Raw genomic sequence first — 20929 nt, 5'->3', positions numbered from 1 at the left:
GTTCTTAAAAGAATTAAGGAATCCCCACTGATACAAATATATATAGATATAATTTATCTAGAATTATCTTGGCTTCTTAAGTTTTTCTAGTTATTTGATATGTCACTTATCTAATCAAATTTGTTCTTTCGTATCTGAAGTCCTTTGGGAAGTAAATCTAAAAAAAATACAGTCTGGTTTTTCCTTTCATGTGTTTCTAAAATGGAAAATGAAAATATTATAGAATTATTTATACTTGTTAGAATAATATTTATATTCATTTAGGCAAGTAAATCCTTTGAACCTCAACTGTTTTTTCCAAAGGCTGGTTTTCTACTGTGTTTTGATGAAAAGTATATGAGATAGTCTATTAATATAGTTAACTCTGTCCTGGGGATGGAATATAGCTGAGAGGCATATTATTTCATGGGGCTGGAAGAGGTAAGCACTGTATCAGTGGAAGGAAAGACACAGGAAGAAGACCCCATTGTTTTTTGGACAGGCCAAGTTGAACCATCTGAACCATCAGGCATTAAGGGAGAATAGGGGAAAGAACATATAGAAATGGTTAGAGTGGAACCGGAGTGGAAATGGTTGGCCCTGTGAAAGGAGCTTGACGGTTACTCTAGCAGAGCCTGACCATCCTTTACTTAGGATTTATGCCCCATGCTCGGTCTCAGGCAGAGGTGAGAGGTGAGGTTACCTGGCTAATCTGAAAAGTTAAAGTTACTCCTACCAAAAAATCTTTTATTAGAATCAGGACAGGATTCATGCCAGGATGTTCCTTAGGAAGCTTTTCCCATACCTGGGAATTCAAGGTTAAAACTAAATTTAGTCATCATACAAGCATACATAAACTTCCTCAATCAAGCGTACATAAGCTTCCAAAGTAAAGTGGTAGCAGTTACTTGTATTTGAATACTGTGTTGCCATTTTCTAACTGTGGAAAGAAGTTAGACTAACATTTAAGAATGTATGTTCCCAAGAGAATCAAAATGAAAATATTATCCCCAAAATGTCCTAATAGCCAAAAAGTGGAAACAGTCCAAAAGTCCATTAACTGATGAATGGATAAAGCATGGCATATCTACAGTTGATTATTATTCAACTATAAAAAGGAATGAAGTACTGATACACAAACTACACAAACACAAGATGGATAAACCTTGAAAATATTCTGCTAAGTGAAAGGAGCCAGATACAAGGGCCACATAGTATATGATTCCATATATATGAGATATCCAGAATAAGCAAATCTATAGCAGATGTGCTTTGCATAGCACTGTGTGCTTTTTGAGCATTGTTTCAGTGTTCACAACACACTTTTTAAGTAGGCTGTGAACATATCAGTTCTATAGATGATAGTATTGAGGTTCAGATTATAAGTAATTTATATATAAGCCACATGGCTCATTAGTTGCAGTACCAAGAGTTTGTCTAATGCCAAAGCCTGTAAACTTTCTACTATAGTATACAGCCTGCTGTGTTCTATTCCATTTAGCCTTATTTAGTTCTCATTTACAATATGTACTGTGTTTGATTTCATCTGTTAAAGGTTGTTTCTGAAAATCTGATGTAGGTCAGTGTGCCATGACTAAAGTAATATTAACTTTCATATAATTGGATTACTACATGACTTTTTGTCTTTCCTTCTATAATTTTTAAAGAACGTTCAAATAGTGAAAGAAATATTTAATAACATGTTTGAGAGATTTTCTTACTGAAATTCAGTTAAAGGCAGTAAGATTTTACTATAGTGTATGTCCACATGTATGAATTTAGATTGATGTAAAACATCAAGAAATGCATGACCTTAAAGATGTATTTTGGGGTTTTTGATTTTTGTTACTATAAGGCACAATCTGTCTAAATATTGGAAGTATATTAGTTTTCTTTTTCCCACCCCTCAGCCTCTGCAAAGGATAGAAAACGAAGTGGAACTCTTAGGAGAACATCTTCCTGTAGGAGGTTTTACTTACCCGCCATCAGCCCATCCCCCAACATTGCCTCCATCAGCTCCTTTGCAGTTCTTAACACATGATCCTTTGCATCAGGAGGTTTCCTTTGGAGTAGTAAGTTTTCATTCATTGTTATTAATTTATTACTTGATTACTTGTTTTGATGACAAGGGATGGAACCCGGGCCCCCTGCATTGGGAGCGTGGAGTCTTGACCACTGGACAACCAGGGAAGCCCCTCGAGTTCTGTGTTTCAGTATAACTCTACATGTTTAGAATTTTAAATGTATTCTTGCAGTCAGTTGGAAAATTATATTTAGAAGTACACCTAAGTGTACGTTTTAAACAAGCTGTCGCATCTGTGTTAACATTTAAGAAATATTAAATACCACTTGAACAGTAAACTTCCTAGGTTTTTAAAAAAGAAAAGACTTTATTCGACAGCTTAAAAAGTTGTGGAAGTAGAATGATTTAAAATTGTTTTACCATTTTTTTCTCTACAGTCTTATCCTCCATTTATGCCTCGGAGGCTCACAGGACGTAGTAGATATCGATCCCAGCAGCCAATACCACCTCCCCCATATCATCCCAGCTTACTGCCATATGTGTTGTAAGTTCTGTCTTTTTTATTTTAATGAGTTCTGAATTTTGACATCCTTGAGATTCTCTTTCCTTTATGAACATTTCTGTGTGGTATATATTTAATTTAGAGTGTGTTAGATATTTGTTTTTATTTAGCAATATTAAGAGGTCCCCCCCTCTTTCAATTGTTAAGAGGTTGGGGTCAGGGGGGACCATTTAAGGGTGAAAGAAAGAGCAAGGACAAGGTAGAAGTTGGGGGGCGTGGGGGAGAAATTTGTGAGCCAGAAGATAGGTTTAACAAATCAAAAGATAGAGAAGTTTACATTTTTTGCCTCTTTTACAGCTGGCATCACTTGCCACCTTCTTTTGGTTATCGAGCATTTGATGCTGCTACTTCTCTCAGAGGAAGAGGGAGAAAGAAGTTGTATTTTTGTGCCTTAGAAATACTCTTCTAGGATTAAGGTTGTAACAGAAACACCCATAGCTTAAATATGACATTTCTTTCTCATGTAATAAAGTCTAGAAATAGGCAGTTCAAACATGGTTCGTTAGCTCCATAACCCTGAGGAATGGTTCTACTATCTTCAGAATTTTATGGCTTCCTCTGCATGATATAAGATAACTCCTCAGGCTCTAGCCATGGCATCCACATTCCAGCTAGCAAAAATGAAGATGGATCTCTCTGCCTACCTGCCTCCTCTCAAGGAAACTTCCTAGAAATTGCATGTATGACTCCTGCCTATGCCCCATTGGCCAGAATTTAGTCTCATGTCTGTAACTACCTTCTTGGAAGGCTGGGGAATGTTGTCTTTATACCAGAGGGCCATGTGCCTATATCATACTATTTTGATAATTGTAGCTTTATTGTAAGTCTTAAAATCAGATGGTATAAATCTCCCAACTTCATTCTTAAACTGATTTTATTTAAAGTCTTTTGCATGTGCATATAAATTTTAAAATCAGCGATCAGTTTCTACTTTTAAAAAGTTGGCATTGTGGTAGGGATTACATGAAATCTGTGGTGAGTTTTGGAAGAGAATTGACATCTTTAACAGTATTGAGTCTTCTGGCCTACTTATATGGTATATTTCTCTATTCATCTTTTAAAATTTATCCTAGCAGTATTTTTACAGTTTATATTATACAGGTCTTGCACATGTTTAGTTAAATTCATCCATAATGTTTCATGTTTTTTTATGCTGTTGTGAATGGTATTTTTTTAATGTCAGTTTTTAATTGTTTATTACTAGTGAAGTCAGTTTCTTTAAAAGGTTGTCACTGATCAACACTGACCATTCTTTATCCATTTAGCACTGGCCTTGTTCTTCTCATCCTGTTCATTGAAATGATGTATTAATGCATTATCAATGCTTGTGTTGCTTATTTTCATTGCAGATCAATGCTTCCAGTGCCACCTGCAGTGGGCCCAACTTTCAGTTTTGAATTGGATGTGGAAGATGGAGAAGTAGAAAATTACGAGGTTAGTAGGTGAAATGTGAATTAATTTGGGGAATTTTGTACGCATAAAAATATTGTGCTATTCAACTCATTGATCTAATTAAACATTTATTAGGTAAATCCATTGTATATTTCAAGATACAGATGTGGGCTTCCCTGGTGGCACAGTTGGTTGGGGGTCCGCCTGCCGATGCGAGGGACACGGGTTCGTGCCCCGGTCCGGGAGGGTCCCGTGTGCCGTGGAGCGGCTGGGCCTGTGAGCCATGGCCGCTGGGCCTGCACGTCCGGAGCCTGTGCTCCGCGGCGGAAGAGGCTGCAGGAGTGAGAGGCCTACGTATCACAAAAAAAAAGATACAAATGTATCAAAAATACTGTTCATCCTTAAAGATATTTCAGCATGTACCACACAGTTATGATAACAAGATAGACTTTGGTGCTCTATTAGAATTACATACAGTTCCTGTGAAAGAATGTAAAAGAAAATGGTGAATTATGAGTGGATGTTCTGAAACCATGCCAGTTCTGAACTATGGGAACTGCAAATAGAAAAGAGTACATCTTGAAAGACATTTTAACACTGGAATCAGCAGGATTTGATCATTGAATGGTTTGTGGTAGTGTCAGGGTTATGAGTGGGAAGGTTGCAAGAGAAGATGCTTTGCAAAAGGACTACAATAGCTTGTGCAGAAGGCAAACTCAAAGATGATGGGGCAAATAGTGTTGACATTGTCATATTATTTGAGGTTAGGAATAGGACAGACAGTTTAAGGGTTGGAAGGCACATTTGGATTTGGAAATGTTGAATGTGAGTGACTATGTGACTGTTTTTGTACTGCCTTACCCCAGCCTCACTCTATTTATGAGTCTCTATTTATGCAGTATGAATACTGGAACAGGGTTTTTTTGTTCATTTTTTTAGGTGAATTGAACCTGGGAATAGGGAGGAAAGACACACATACGCAAACACAGTCTTACAGCACCTTTTTTTTTTTTTTTTTTTTTTTTTTTGCATGTGGAAGAGATCAGGCCAAATGCTATCTATGTCCTTTTGTAATTTTTTAAATGCCATTATGTTACTTTCTGCATATACAGTCACAATGCAGTGTCCTTTGGATTGCATTCTCAGATTTCTTGAGAAAGGGGCTATAATAATTTCCTGTTTCTACACTGTTTATGCTAGTTTTGTACAGAGTAGTAAGAAAAGGAGTTGGTTATCCTTTAGGCATTCTGTATTAAAATTAAGTCAAGTCATGTTGCTGAAAAGGACAGCTCTTTGTTAAATCATATACATATCAGTGAAAAAAACAGTGATACATACCACCCTAGTATAAGAAAAATATTTTGTGTTTGGCATTGGAGTCCCTTTCTTGTTTGTTTTTTTTTTTATTTTAATTTTTATCTTTTGGCCCCGCCATGTGGCAGCAGGATCTTAGTTCCCTGACCAGGGATCAAACCTGCACCCCTGCAGTGGAAGTGTGGAGTCTTAACCACTGGACTGCCAGGGAAGTCCCAGGAGTCCCTTTTTAAACTGTATTTTGGGTTGACTATGTTTAATCTTCTGCAAAGTCATACTTCAATCCAGTCAATAGTCTTGTTTGCTTTTCTGGTTTTGTCTCATAGTATACATGCCTACAACACACCCTAGTCCAGAGTACTCACCATTTTTTGAGTCTGCCCTATACATCCTTGCTTCAGTGCCTTTATTCCCCTTGATTCTTCTGCTTAAGAACTTTTCCCCCTTCCTGCACATGGCCATCTTTCAAGAACCAGTTAAAAACCTGCTACCTCTGTGAAAGGCATTTCTAGCCCATTCCCAGGTCTATGTGAGTCTCTCCCTTTTTGCTCTCATAGGTCTTATAAAACAATACATACTAATCATGTCCTGCCTTCAGTTGTCTTGCTTTCAGATCATGTAGGTTTGTTGAGGGCTCAATTATCATTACATTCTCCATCCGATAAGGATTTAAAATAATGGTCGTAAATTATATTACTTGACCTAGTGTCCTATAGAATATAAAATATAGGTGTAAAAGATATATCACCTCTATCATAAACTTTATAGCTAATTGTAATCAGCATCAATTAAGTTTAACAAATTACCATCTACTAGCATTTAGAAGGACTTAGGGGCATGCATGGGGAAGGGGGAGCAATTTATTTAGAAGACACAATTCTCCAAATAAAGCTGCACCAAAAGCAGTGTTGCAGCAGCAGCATGTTAAAACACAGTTATCACAGCACTGATTATTGATATTATGGGAAATTAAATTTATTCCTCTCATTGTCCATCATTATTTCTTTGTTACCTATCCTCTTAACCCTGTGGCAGCCTTAAAAAAATAAAAAAGAGGGGAAGCAGCATGCACATGGCTGCCTGATTGTAGGATAAAGCAAATGAGCAATTAGAGCCATTGAAAACTGGGAGAAAGGAGGTACTAGTGTAAAATCAAGCATAATAGCTGCAATGTGTTGAAACATATCAACTGTGTTAAAATCCATGAATTCATAAGTGATACTTCAAAAAATAAAAGAAAAACTCATTGGTCTTATCCTGCCTATTTTATGTAAATTAAACTACTGAGTATAGTTTAATATGAGGCAGCTGATCAGTGTAGAAGTATTTCATCTAATGAAGAAAGAGTGATAAAATACTACCGTTTTGCCATTTTTAATGAATTAATGGATGTAGGCAGTGTTCCATCAGTGCTAGCTAACATAACAACTAGACATGCTGAGCCTTACGATGGAAATAGTAAAATCTTCCAATTTATAGTAAGTACAGGGGACAAGGAAGGAACGTTATTAAACCACACGAGTCAGGGGTGGGGAGGTTCAGTCAGCAAAATTCAGACTGCGAATTTCTACAGGCCATTGACCTGGTTTCTTTAACAAATAAAAGAGTAAAAAAAAATACTTGAGATGTCAAGCAGTGGTAACATGGATTTATTTGGATCCTAATTTGAACAAACTATTTCAAAAAGTGTTTTGAAAATAATTGAAACAATCAGAGGTATTTGACATTAAGGAATTACTAATTTTGGGGGTGTGATGATGTTAGTGTGGTTATATTCTTTTAAAAAGTGTTTTAGTTTTTAGATTGGTGGTGGTTCTCAACCTGGGGACAGTTTTATCCCTTAGAGACTATTTAGCAACATCTGGAGATATTTTTGTAGAGGCCAGGGTTACTGCTAAACATCCTACAGTGCACAGAAAAACCTCCCAGAAAATTTTATCCAGCCCCAAATGTCCAAAATGCTGAGGTTGACAGACTGTCTTAAAGATAACAAACAGAACTATTTCACCAATGAAATCCTGTTTTAGTTTTCTTTCAAAATAATCTGGGGTTTAGGAGTGGACAGTAAAAGATGAAATGAAGTAGCTGTGAATTGTTGAGCCTGGGTAATGAGCATATGGAAGTAATTTCTTTATACTATTTCTCTACTTCTATATGTATTTAAAATTTTTCCATAATAAAGGTAGTTTAAAATATATATATATTGGAATATAAAATTTAAAGAAAAATGCGGCTCTGTCTCTCTTTCCCTCTGTAGGCCCTGTTAAACCTAGCAGAGCGACTGGGAGAGGCCAAGCCTCGAGGACTGACTAAAGCAGACATTGAACAACTTCCTTCTTACCGGTTCAATCCTAACAACCACCAGTCAGAACAGACTTTGTAAGTATATTTTCCTGACCTCATTCTGTGTTAAATTTCGTTTTCCACCTTTTGTGAAATAAAAGCTTGGAAGTCAAAGATAACTTGATAAAGATAAGTAGTGACTATTTCATACTCTAGGCCTATGCTGTCCAGTAAGATAGTTGCTAGTCACATGGGGCTATTTAAATTAAATAAAATAAAAGTTAAAATTTTTAGTTGCACTAGCTAGTGATGCTATATCAGAAGATGTAGATGTAGAACATTTCTATCACCTGAGAAAGTTCTGTTGGACAGGGCTGTTCTGGATTTTTAGGTGGCCTAGAAATCTTATGGTTTTCAATTCAAACACTAGAATTATATTAGATTGAAAAGTTTCATACCTGTAAAATTTGAGGGTTTTACCTGAAGATTCTCCTTATTATAGTATCTTTTTTAATAGCAACTCTGCTAGATACAATTCACATTTAAAGTGTATAATCCAGCGGGTTTTAGTATATTCATAGAATTTTGCAACTCTGAATTTGATTTGCATCATCACAATCAAGTTTACACCATTTTCATCACCCGCAATAGAAACCTCATCTATTAGTAACCACTCCCCATTTCTCCCCAACCCTCTAAACCCTGGCTCAGCCCCCTACTGTATCACTTCATTCCTAATTGGCTATACCATTTTACATTCCCACCAGCAGTGTATAGAAGTTTTCAGTTTCTCCGCATCCTCACCAGCGCTTGTTATTGTCTGTCTTTTGATTCTAGCCATCCTAGTGGGAGTGAAGTGGTATCTCACTGAGGTTTTGATATCCATTTCCCAGATAGCTAGTGATGTTGAGCTCTTTTACTATACTTATTGGCCATTTATATATCTTTAGAGAAATGTGTATTCACATTCTTTGTCCATTTTTTAATTGGGTTGTCTTTATTGAGTTATAGAAGTTATTTGCATATTATACATATAAGTCCTTATAAGATTTATGATTTTCAAAAATATCTTCCATTCTGTGAGTTAGTTGTCTTTTCACTTTATAGATTGGCATCTTTAGAAGCACTTCTTTTTTTAATGGATGAAGTTCAGTTTATCTGTGTTTTCTGTTTGTTGTTTCTTGTGCTTTTGATACCATCTCTAAGAAACCATTGCCTGTTCCAAGGTCATGAAGATTTACTCCTGTGTTTCCTTCTAAAAGTTTAATTGTTTTTAGCTTTTACATTTAGGCTTTTCGTTTTTTAGTTAATTTTCATATATTGTGTGAGGTAGGGGTCCAACTTCATTCTTTTGCATATGGGTATCCAGCTGTTCCAACCCCATTTGTTGAATATAATAGTATCTTCAGTATTAAGGTTGTCTTGGATGTTAAGCCAGAAATTTTCTTGATGATCTCACTCAGTAAAGCAAAGCACTCCTACTAAATTTCTTAATATCATGCTTTTTTCGAGGTATTGATAGATTATTTTGTTTTAAAATTTAAATATTTTGATAAGTGAGATGGTAACTGGTTTTGTAGGCTTCGATAGTTGTAACAAAATAGAAACCCCACTTGGTTTTATGGTTAAACAATCTTTTTGCTTTATTTTAGGTGTGTAGTATGCATGTGTGATTTTGAGTCAAGGCAGCTACTTAGAGTTTTACCCTGTAACCACGAGTTCCATGCCAAGTGTGTCGACAAATGGCTTAAGGTAAAATGATGGCATCTGAAGAGAATGACATCGCATTTTCTTTCTTATGCATCATAGTTTCATGTAGAGTAAGTCCATGGTTTGGTGGAGGGTGATTAAGGAGACAAAACTGAAACACAGCTTTCAGTATGATTTCTGCAAATTAAGAGAAAAGACCAGTAGAAATGAACTACAATCATCAGCGTGGGAGTGATTGAGCAAAATCTGAAAATGGGTTTTCTGTCCTTGATAATCAGTATGTCCTAACTTCCTTCTAAGAGTTTAGAGGGGACCTCACTGGAGGTTCTTTGTCAGAGATTTACATGAGAAATAAACCTCTAGTGCTTTTACATAATTCTGACCATTTTCTCCTTTGTGTATATGGGTCGGGGGGAGTCCAAAGACACAAATTCTAATAGTATGCCAGGGTGAAATTATTTCAGGGACTTCTTATTTTCTATTTTTTATAATAGTAGGATAAAAATGTGATGAAGTAAAATCATTTAGTAAACTTAATGGTTTGTTTTAGATTATTCTGAGTAGGAGATGATAATACTGGCGTAGATAACTTCACGGTTGGTGAGGAAGACAGATGAGTTAAAATAAAATAGAATCAGTCCTCTGTGTGAGCACAGATTAAGGGTACCCAGTTTAGTCCAAACTGAATCTTGAAGGCAAAGAGTCTAGACTTTTTAGAAAAATGAGGTTATTATATATGCATAGCCCTGACATGTGAGAACAGAGAATGACCAGAAAATCACAGGTTCCATGTGGCTGATGGCTAGAGTGTGAGGGAGAGAGGCAAGAGAAGAGAGGGGTTCAGAGGTAAAACCAGGAGCCAGCTTATTGCAAAGTCACTGTGAAGTGTGCGGGAGTTTGGACTTGATCCTGAAAACATGTGAGAAGATATGTTTTAGAAAGATCACGGCCACAGTTTGGAGAATGGAATAGAGATAATTTCTGAGAGACAGAGAGTTGAAATAAGGATGTTCTGGGCCAGATGGAGAAGAAACAGTAGAAGTTGGATGAAAAGAAGAGTACTTGATTTGAGAGCTGTCATAACGTAAAAATGAGAGTATTTGATGAAAAATACTTCGTAGAACGTAAGAGAGCAGGTGTTGCTTAATGTTTCTGATTTTAGCAGCACAGCCAATGGTAGTGCCATTTGTTGAGATGGAGTTTTAAGCCGGTTATTAAATTTGTCTAAACTGGTGATGGGTAGTTTTGTCTGTATGTTGAAACAGACCTATTAAAAAATTATCCATAGGCTATTGTTTTTGAGGTTTGTGGAGTATATTTTAAAAGATTAAATGATTGCCTTGTACCTTCTTAAAGAAACAAAGAATGTAAAAACTATGTGGAAAGTAAAAATAGTTCTATTGCTTTTAATATGTTTCACCGTATAAGTCAAAATTCAAACAAGTTTTCTCTTCTGTGTTTCAGGCAAATCGTACTTGCCCAATCTGCCGAGCTGATGCTTCAGAAGTGCATCGGGATTCAGAATGACCAACTTAAGAGCACAAATTTAACTTGGGTGTTCCTCATCACATGTATATATGGACTATCCATTGAACTTAATCTGTGTGGCTTCCAGCCCTCCCTTTACCAAAAGGGTCAATGGACCTTTCTTTGCACTGTGTGACTTAATCAACTATAAAAGCTTACAATTAGTCTTCACAATTATGGGATTGTTATACTAACCGTGTGATTGGAACTCCAAAGACTTTTTCTTTAGCTTAATTTTGTGTGTGCACTAACATTCCCTGGTTTTCGTGTGATCATTCCGAGTGTTGCTGCAAGATTACAGTGGACGTGATCTTTTAGCATGTGCTTTTATAAAAAGTGGTAGCTCCAGATGATATAGCAATCTACCTTATATAGAGCCTTCAGAAACTGTGAGTGGAAATGAATGCAGCGTATGACTGTTGGTGATAAATGTATCTGTGTGTGTGTGAGAGAGAATGTGTGAAACTACTTGTGTGAGGGCATGGTAGCTCAAGTGCGTATGAGATCCTGTATACCAGCATGTACCAAGAATGTGTGTGTAGTTTTAATTATGCTGCAATGTATAATCTGGTGTGTTATTTAAACAGCACTAGTACTGTACACTGGTTTTTCCCTTGTGTTTGCTGTTGCACACTGATTGATAAGGGTGCATCAATTATAAGCATTGAATACTCCATCCCCTTCCCTCCCAGTGAATGGAATGAGAAAAGCCTTCTTCCTTTGCTTCAGGCAGCTGTCACCTTCTCTTCGTTGGTGATCCCAAGTGGGTCACTTAAGGAAAAAAGTGTAACAGATTCTCACTCCATGAACCTGATAGTTTCATTCTGTTGTGAAAAAGAAATTTTTAAATCTCCAACTTGCTGTTTCCAAAAAGAAGGTGCAATATCATACATCATCAATTAGCAATATTAGCATTTCAGTCAATGATTTGAGTGTTGATACTCTCTTGTTTTCCTTTACCTTTCCAGTAAGCTTCTTACCGGAAGTACTTGTGATTTTTTTTTTTTTAATGTTTAGATTTGTAGTCTATTCTGAAGATATTTGAGTAATATATTTCTAAGAATACCACTGGTCCCATGAAGTCTCACCTCCTCTACTTCCACCAGAACAAAATCTGTTAACTCAGCTTGACTTCTGATATGTTCTTTGTTCAAGCTCCCATAGGCAACTAAATTGTTTTCAGAAAACTATATTTCTGTCCTGCCAAGCTCCAGTTCTGAAAGTTGTCTAGTTCTTTTCCCCTCAGTAAATGTGCTTCTCATCGAAATCCTCATTTCCAGGATAGATCAAGTGCTGTGACAGCTCAAGTTCGTTAGACCTGATGTGCTTTGATGTTTTATTGCTTTTCTTTTTAATTTTTGTTTGAATGAGAAAAAGATTAATTTAACAGGTGTCCAGAATACTTGCAGTATAAATGAAGATTTGATTTTTGTATAAAAAATAATGCTGTAAAACAGGAATTGACCTTCATTTAGTTGATCTGAAAATAATACATAGCTGTGTGGGTTTTTTTAACAGGTTCATTGAGCATAATTCAGATTGTTTAAAATCATTTTTCCAGCAATGTTTGGATTCCTCTCTCATTCTTCTAGTGTGCTCAACATTGCCTCTTCCTGCAGTTGATGTCCTTGCTCTGTTTGCAGTAGCACAAGCTGCATAACTCCAGTCGGGACTGTAATGACTTGCTGCCAGCCTCACTCAGCTTTCAGTTGGCTCTGTGTCCGTTTTCTACTCAGTGTTAACTACTTGTTACTGCCGTGCTACTTGCCTTCCCTTGAAGACTCTATAAGCTCATCACAGCTTAGAGTTCAGTAAAGTCAATTCACACAGAAGCACAATTTTGCCCTTTTCCAGACACTGTTGCCTCTATCTAGTCATACAAGTAGGATTTTGTGTACCTTCTGTTTGCCCCTGTATTTGTCAGTGCATCAGAAATACATCTAAACAGTGGTAAAATGCACGTTACTTTTAAATCATTAGAATGTCCTCCACCTGTTCCTGATGAATCAAGTGTGTTAAAGACCAAAATTATTGGCGTAATAATCAGCTACATTACAAATCACGTATAGTTTAATCTTTATTTTTTTTAATTAAGAAATCATGTTTAAAATGGCAAAAGCCCATCTTATACATAGACTTTTATATAGCTGCAAAAAATTTATATCTGTACAGATCTAACATAACACTACTACACTCAGTATTCATTTTATTGAAGCATGCAAGTAAAGCACTTTTTCTAATTTATATAGATACCTAATTAACAAGGCACATTGTACTAATGACTAGGAAAAGTAGCTCTTTCCTCCCTCCCTCTGACAAATTCTTAATACCCCTTTTCCATTAAAATTTTGAGAGGTTGTTGGCAATTTAGGAGGCAGCAGGGTCTATTTTGGTAAAATCCTGAATGAATTGTTGCACTCTCGTGACTGATCTGTCTTTGGGAATGTCTTCTTTGCATGGGGCTCTTAAGGATGTGTGCAGACTTGCTTATTAAGTGGTTAGTGCATATTAGGAGCATACGTGCACGTGTTCTGAACCAGCTTAGACTAGACTAGCCACAGTGAGCAACTTTGTGGCTAGCAGAAGAGAAAGAACAGTTGATTCATACCCAGCTGTTGACACCTTGGGTGATGCACCAGATAGCAGGCAGATGTTGGTTTGTTGCCTTCTTCCTCTTTCCTCCTAAAACAATTTTGGCTTTACCACCTTAACTCTGCTGTGTTTTTTGTTTTTCTATGCATGAAATACCATCTTTGTTTGTTTGTTTTTAGCGCCCCCTCTTCCCCAAACAGAACAAAACAAAAAACAAGTCCTTCAGGTATCAAGATCTCATTAGGATTTTCTGTCCTGAATTTTTTTGAGCAAAATCTGGAAAACGTGAAAGCATATTTAGATTTTATACACTCTCTGAAATGTGATTTGTTAAGATTCTTATATTTGGGCCTCTTATAACATTTTGAAAGAGATCTACCAACTCACTTATGAGAATATTTTTCACAGATATCTTTAGGCCTGTTAGAAAGCTATTTTCCCCCTGTTGGTACATTTGGTTACCTCATTTTGCTGTTTCTTTCAGATTATGAAAGCTTACAGGGGTGTATCTTTGGAATCATTTGCTGAGTCATTTCCTCAAATCATACTCCATTGTATCAGTTAACATAGTTTTAAATGTACGTATTATAAATATCTGTAACCAAATCATTTGAAGGCTTGATAAATTTTTAACAAAGTTTGTACATTTTTTATGAAAGTTACTAGTAATGCTTTACTAAGTAGTGCAATGAATTTTTATTTTTAATCCCTGTGCCCAATTTTGGAGTTGAGAGGGTTGTTGGTAATAAATGTATGATGTACACTTAAAACATTCGGTTGTGTTTGGTGTCACTGTGTTAGGGAAGGGTAGGGGTTGTGTATGTTTGGAGGGAGGGGTGTAGAGAGGGATTCTCACAGGAAGATAGAGCTCTTGAGCTACTAGCAGCCAGATTTAACTTTTAGGCAGTAATTCGGATTTTTGTTTCTGTGTTTGTGTATAAACAACTTAGAAACATAAAAGCAACTTGCATTGTAACTCATATGGTACATATTTATATCTTTACAAAGGCCAAGACGATAGCTTAAGTGTAGGCATACACATGGTGTATAAGCTTATTGAACATAAAGGTTACATAAGTGGGCAGCTAGATTTCTTTCTGTGTATGTCAACTATAAGATGTAGGAAATAAGAGTACAAAAGATAATTGGGGGAGATGCAAGAGGGAGGAGATATAGGGATATATGTATATGTATAGCTGATTCACTTTGTTATAAAGCAGAAACTAACACACATTGTAAAGCAATTATACTCCAATAAAGATGTTTAAAAAAATAAACTATGGAAACCAAAAAAGATAATTGGGCAGATTTGTTCACATTAGCTATGTCTGACTTGTCAATATAATATGGAAAGAGGAGCCTCTGCTTATCATTTTCCATACATGTTTGTGTAATTGCTTTCCTTTGACTATAAAAGGAAGAAAGTAAAGCAGTCTATATATATGCTGAAAGTAGAAGTAAAATACCAAAAAAAAATAGGAGGCTAATAGATCCCAATTCTCACTCTTTCAGGAAGCAGTCCTTTGGCTTAAGGTGATACCCTCAGACTGGCTCCAGTCCTCCCTTGACAGAAGCATTCAGAAAAGGGACTAAGTCCTGATTGTTTCCCTCATTTTCCCAGCATACTTGAAAGAGTGAGTGTTTGTGTTGGACTTTGAATGACTCAAAACTTGTACTGTCATACTGCAGAAGCATTTACTGCCCAGTCAGTACCTATGCACTCTCTCCCATCCCCCTTCCTACAGTAAGGCAGCGAGGCCCGTGCAGCTGGGTTTGACCAAAGGACTATAAGCTTAGGCCATGGGGGAGCATTTAAAAGCTAGCTCTCTTTTCCTCTGCCATGTTGATGGCATCCCTGGATCCTGAGCCACTGTCTGGAAGAGAGCTGTCCTAGAAAGCCACTGGACTCCACAGATTTTCTGCTAACAACAAATAGAGGTCCTTTAAACTACTCTTCATCAGGACTTTATCTTTGCCAGTTTATTTCCCCCCTTTACAAGTCTTTTTAGTCTTATTCTAACTACATTTTGATAATACTAATCCTCAAACGTGCCAACTAAACATCACTGGCTACAGTTAACTTTTACTAGATCACAAGATCTGATTTGCACCACAGGATAAAATTCTTTTGAATGTTTGTGGTCAGATCAGTAGCAAATGTTTCAAGTCTCCTGTGTGCTTCAGACTAATGAACTGTATAGACAAGGATGTCCAATAGAAGTGTAATTAGCCACATACATAGTTTTTAAAATTTTAGTGGCTATTAAAATTTTAGTGGCTATGTTAAAAAATAAAAAGAAACAGTTTATAAAAAATATATTCAACCTAGCATACCCAAAATATTTCAATATGTAGTCAGTATAAAAGATTATTGAGATAACTTTGTATTTTCTCGTACCAAGTCTTTTAATCCAGTGTATAAATTGTATTTACAATACATCTCAATTTAGCTACATTTCAAATGCTCAAATAGCCACATGTGGATGGTGGCTACCATGTTGGACAGGACAGATCTAGATGCCAGGTTATCTGGTTTCCAAATAATTGAAGGTTACTCTTGATATCCCAAGGCTTCTTAATGTTTTCATTGCATGCCCTTATAAACTACAGTGTGATAGAAATATTTTACTCTTTGTAGAGTTGAATGTAACTCGTTGCTATATTCAATACATAAATACGTAAAAACCAGACATAGTTCCTGTGAACATCGTATATAGCTTCCCTGGCTAACATTCAAGAACAAAGCTCCTTGTTTGTCAGTTAATTCCCAAATCAAACATTTGCTTATAGCACCTTCAGGATTCATACTATTTAAAAGATTAACTTGCCAATCAGAAAATTGGGCGTTCTGAAGAGAGTAAGAAACTTTCAACCCACACAGAGAGGGTGGGGTGGATCCCAGCTGAGATTGCTTTACATGCAGTGCACATGCTCTTAACCTTTCTCACGTGGCTGTCTCTTGCCTCCCAAACTGGCAGGAGATGTAGGAATAAGAAAGATTTGAAGAAAAAAAAAAATGAACTTAGTGACAGCAAGGGATACTGAATGTCATCTTATATTTTGGAAATATGCTGCAGAATCAGCATGGATGTTTTCTCACTACAAAGGGGGAGAGAATTAGGAGGAAGGAACCCACATTCCCTTCAAACCTCTGGTTCTTGGTCTACACATGGAAACACAGTATAGCGGCTGGTTAATAGAAGGACCTACAGCCCACACCCAGCACTCTGCCAGTACCCAACCAGGTATACAGTAAAGGTGTTTACCAGCTGCCTTCTTAGCCTCCCTTTCAGTGTTAGAATCCCTTCCCCACAGCCCTCCCTTAATAGTAAACTTAAGAGATTCTAAAGCAGCCTCCCTCTTCCCACTACCACAGTAATTTCAGGTTTAGATGAGAATAAGCTTTATATTATCCAGCCTTCTTGGTAGTTATTATCTTTTAATAAAGAAGAGTTCTCCAGACATGTGCCAAGTAGGTTTCTGACAGTGCCAACGTAATCCTGGTAATAATAGACATTTCTGTAGTCAGTGCAAGCAATATGGTGTCCACATGTTCTGGTTCTTTTTCTCCCCATCTGCTTTTGGATATGTTCATACTGGACTTCAGCTAAATCAGAGAACAATAACCTTGCCTCCATTACCAAAACAAAGCCAGCCTTGCCAAGAAAAAAATGTACCTCAATCTATGGCGATTCAGGCTCAGAATGCCCCAGTTTTGATATCAGTGAGGAGGAACGTAGATTGCATTTACTCTAATTCCACAATATCTAAAAGAAACTTGGATCCTCTCTCTAATCCAAGCTACTAAATTTTCGTTGGGGGAACAAATCAGAAAGGAAAAAGTGCAAGGTCAGTCAATTCCTGTTTCCCACAAAATAAGGAGAGATCCAAGTCCTTCCTAAGGAGTCTGCTATGAACAGACTATGCTACACAAGTTTTTATTAAGCAGCAGCTTAGGCCAGGCAGCTTCAGAATCAAGAGGTCTTAATGTTTTAGTTTTCTATGACTGCGGTAACAAATTTCCACAAATTTGGTGACTTAGAACAAATTTAATCTCTCAGCTTTTGGGCCAGAGATTCAAAATCAGTGTTGGCAGCCTTGTTTTACCCTGGAGGCTCCGAGTGAGAATCTTCCGTGCTTCTTTCTCCTTCGAGTTCTTTGGCCTGTAGACACGAAACTCCAGTCTCTGCCTGTCTATACATGGGTCTTCACGTCTCCCCTGCATCTCTGTGTGTCTTCAACTGAATGGAAGTCCCCACACCTCTACATAGAAGTCAGCTATAGGGGTACCTCCAAGGGAAAGCCAGGTTTGTCCAATCTCAGTAAATTTTTTGAATCTGTTTCAATGAACTCAAAATTCCAGAATTTCTTTTCTTTTTTTTTACAATTTATTATTTTATTATTGGCTGTGTTGGGTCTTCGTTGCTGCGCATGGGCTTTCTCTAGTTGCGGTGGGCAGGGACTACTCTTCGTTGGTGGTGCGTGGGCTTCTCACTGTGGTGGCTTCTCGTTGCAGAGCACGGGCTCTAGGCGCGCGGGCTTCAATAGTTGTGGCAGGTGGGCTCAGTAGTTGCGGCTTGAGGGCTCTAGAGCACAGGCTCAGTAGTTGTGGTGCATGGGCTTAGTTGCTCTGCGGCATGTGGGATTTTCCTGGACCAGGGCTCGAACCTGTGTCCCCTGCATTGGCAGGCAGATTCTTAACCACTGCACCACCAGGGAAGTCCCCCAGAATTTCTTGTAAAGCATGACCAAAATAATTTTGACTTGGAAAGTGTTGAAGGGGCTCCTTCCTTTATCTTCAGTTCATTCTTGCAGCCAAAGATAAACCTCAGTCATGCTCTCACAGATTGATTCAGAGTAGCACAGCTTCCTAGTATATCCATGAAATTAACTGTGAGAGTTCAATATGAAATGTACCATCAGGTAAGTGAACAATTAGCAATTTTTTTTAAAAGGGGAGTGAATAAATAGGAACAAGCCTGCATTCTATGTCCCAGGTGTATGATTTGATCCATGAGGGTTCCTTTGTTGAATCAAAATCTGTTGAACCTTGAAAACATTATGGGAAGTGAAAGAAGCCAGATGAAAGGCCACATATGGTATGATTCCATTTATGTGAAATGTTAAAAGGCAAATCTGTAGACACAGAAAGTAGATTAGCAGTTGACTAGGCTGACTTAGGAGGGTTGGGGGTGACAGCCAAGGAGTATGGGTTTCTTCTTGGGGTAATGAAAGTATTCTGAAATTGTGATGGGGGCACAATTCTGTGAATATATTGAAAGCCATTGAATTGTACACTTTAAATGGGTGAACTGTATGTGAATTATATCTCAATAAAGCTGTTTTTCAAAAACACAACACAATACCCATCAGAATGTCTATAATTAAGAAGATTAACAATACCATGTGTTGGTGAGGACATGAAGCAAAGGGAGTTCTCATACACTGTTGATGAGAATATAAGTTGGGACAACCGAGTTAGAAAACTGCTTGATAGTATCTACTAAAGCTAAGCATATCCTATAACCCAGTAATTTCTCTCCTAGGTATACACCAAACAGAAATGCATACACAAAAAGTACGTACAAGAATGTTCACAGCAGACTCTAATAGCCCCAAACTGGAAACAACCCAAATTTTTACCAACTACTGAATTGATAAATTATGGTTGATTTTTGCAATGGTTTTTAAAACAGCAGAGAGAATAAAGTACAAATACACAGAGCAACATGGATGAATCTCAACGAATATATTGAATAAGACACAAAAGAATACATACTGATCATTCCAATTATTGAAATTTCAAAGTCAAGCAAAATGGGTCTATGCCATGAGAAGGCCTGACAGTGGTTATCCTTGGCAGCAGTGGTAGTGACTGAAAGGAGCAGAGGGCACAAGGGGCATCTGGGCTGTTAGGAATTTTCTGTTTGTTAATCTATGTGCTTCTTTGCACAGTGGTTCATTTGAGAAATTAATTGTAATCTATGCTTACGATTTGTTCAGTTTTCTGTATGTATCATTTTATGAACTTTATTTTAAAAATAAATGGTAGGTCCCACTCTGTGACCCTTTGGTAGAAGCACAGGTATACAATGCACGTGGACAAATGAATTTTTATCTTTTTTTTTTTTTTTTTTGCCACATGGCTTGCAGGATCTTAGTTCCTTGACCAGGGATTGAACCAGGGCCCTCCTAACTACTGGACCACCGCCAGGGAACTCCAAATTTTTGTCATATTAAATGAGCCATACCAGGTACATCAATACCCCCAATGTTGCATCACATAAAACTTAAGCTCCCCAAATTAAACACTTCCCCATCCCAAAACATCTGTGTTTTGAATTTGCTTTTTAAGTTAAACAGAAAGTGTGAGAGCAGCAACAATATTTCCAGAATATTGCCTCCATGCTAATAAAAGGTAAGTATTTAAGCATGACATCTACACCAGGGGGCACCGTTGTACAAAACCAGGTTCCAAATAAAAGCCTTTTAATGTACAGGTCAGGACTGATGTGGTTATAAACATCCAAAATCTGTTTTAAGGTTGCTTTTATTTACAGAAAGCATACATTAAAAAAATCTGTTTCCCCGAATAGTACAGGATCACTACAGCTAAAAGACTCCTTTCTTCAAGTGCCTTTGGCTGTTAACGGTCCTCTTCTCACTCCCATCTTCCTGTTTCTCTCTTGAGTTTCTTCTCTCTCCTGTCTCTCTGAGTTTCTTTGGCCTGCAGCTTTAATATCAGGGCTCCCTAGGACACGTCCCTCACCCTCTGGTTTTCTCATTCCGCACCCTTTCTCTTGAGTGACCGCATCCTGTCCTACTGATTCAACTGATCAGTCCTCATGACCCAGAGATTCACATCTCCGGTCCCAGCTTCCCTCCAGAGTTTCTGCCTACTGAACATTTCCTCCTGAACTTCCGCCTCCCCGTTCCGAACAGCCCACAGGCACTCAAACTCAGTGCATCCAAATGTGAACTCATCAGATTTCCCCCAAACTTGTTTCTCCTCCTGCGTTCTCTGTTTCCATTGCTGACCCCACCACCCACCCAAATAACACAGCCAGAAACAGGGAAGTCGTCCCTGACTCATCCATCTTGTGCCTCTGTGACATCTAATCAGTCTCCCCTTTGTCTTCTCCCCTTCCTCCACATCCCCCTAGTTCAGGTTCCATCATCTGCCATTACAAGCTCTTGCTTCCAGCTATGCACCCCACCCCCTCATATTCAGACCTCTCCACAGCCTCCAAAACGAGTCCTTCAAAGTATTAATCTGGCTCCCTTCACCCCCATCCCCACCCATAGCCTCAAACCCTTAAAAGGCTCTCATTGCCTGCAGGACACAGTCCAAGCTTACAGCAGGAGCCCCTCTCCAACAAAAGCCCCATTTCGGTCTGCTGCTGACTGTGGTCCCAGCCTCAATGCCCAAGACCCTTTTGCCTTGTAACTTACCCTCTAACAGTATCAATCTGCTGAAGGTTTCCCCAGACACATCGTATTCTTTCTTTCTTTATATTTTCTCAAGCAGACCCCTCTGCCCGGACGGC

General features: G+C 37.8%; 1 protein-coding gene across 9 annotated transcripts in view; it reads left to right on the top strand.

Annotated features, from left to right (window-relative positions):
- Nucleotides 1–14154, top strand: part of RNF38 (ring finger protein 38) — a 121626-nt gene extending 107472 nt beyond the window's left edge. For all 9 annotated transcript variants that reach the window (XM_024762987.1, XM_024762986.1, XM_024762984.1 and 6 more), the window contains 6 exons: nucleotides 1890–2051; nucleotides 2440–2546; nucleotides 3914–3998; nucleotides 7528–7649; nucleotides 9206–9305; nucleotides 10728–14154. In XM_024762987.1, coding sequence (XP_024618755.1) covers nucleotides 1890–2051; nucleotides 2440–2546; nucleotides 3914–3998; nucleotides 7528–7649; nucleotides 9206–9305; nucleotides 10728–10790 — 639 coding nt within the window. In that variant the 3' untranslated portion in view covers nucleotides 10791–14154. The remainder of the gene's footprint in view (nucleotides 1–1889; nucleotides 2052–2439; nucleotides 2547–3913; nucleotides 3999–7527; nucleotides 7650–9205; nucleotides 9306–10727) is intronic.
- The last annotated feature ends 6775 nt before the right edge of the window (nucleotides 14155–20929 follow it).

The sequence above is a fragment of the Neophocaena asiaeorientalis genome, unplaced genomic scaffold (assembly GCF_003031525.2).
Source record: "Neophocaena asiaeorientalis asiaeorientalis breed wild unplaced genomic scaffold, Neophocaena_asiaeorientalis_V1.1 scaffold449, whole genome shotgun sequence".
NCBI classification, from domain to species: domain Eukaryota; kingdom Metazoa; phylum Chordata; class Mammalia; order Artiodactyla; family Phocoenidae; genus Neophocaena; species Neophocaena asiaeorientalis.
This window is presented reverse-complemented; position numbering and strand designations above follow the sequence as displayed.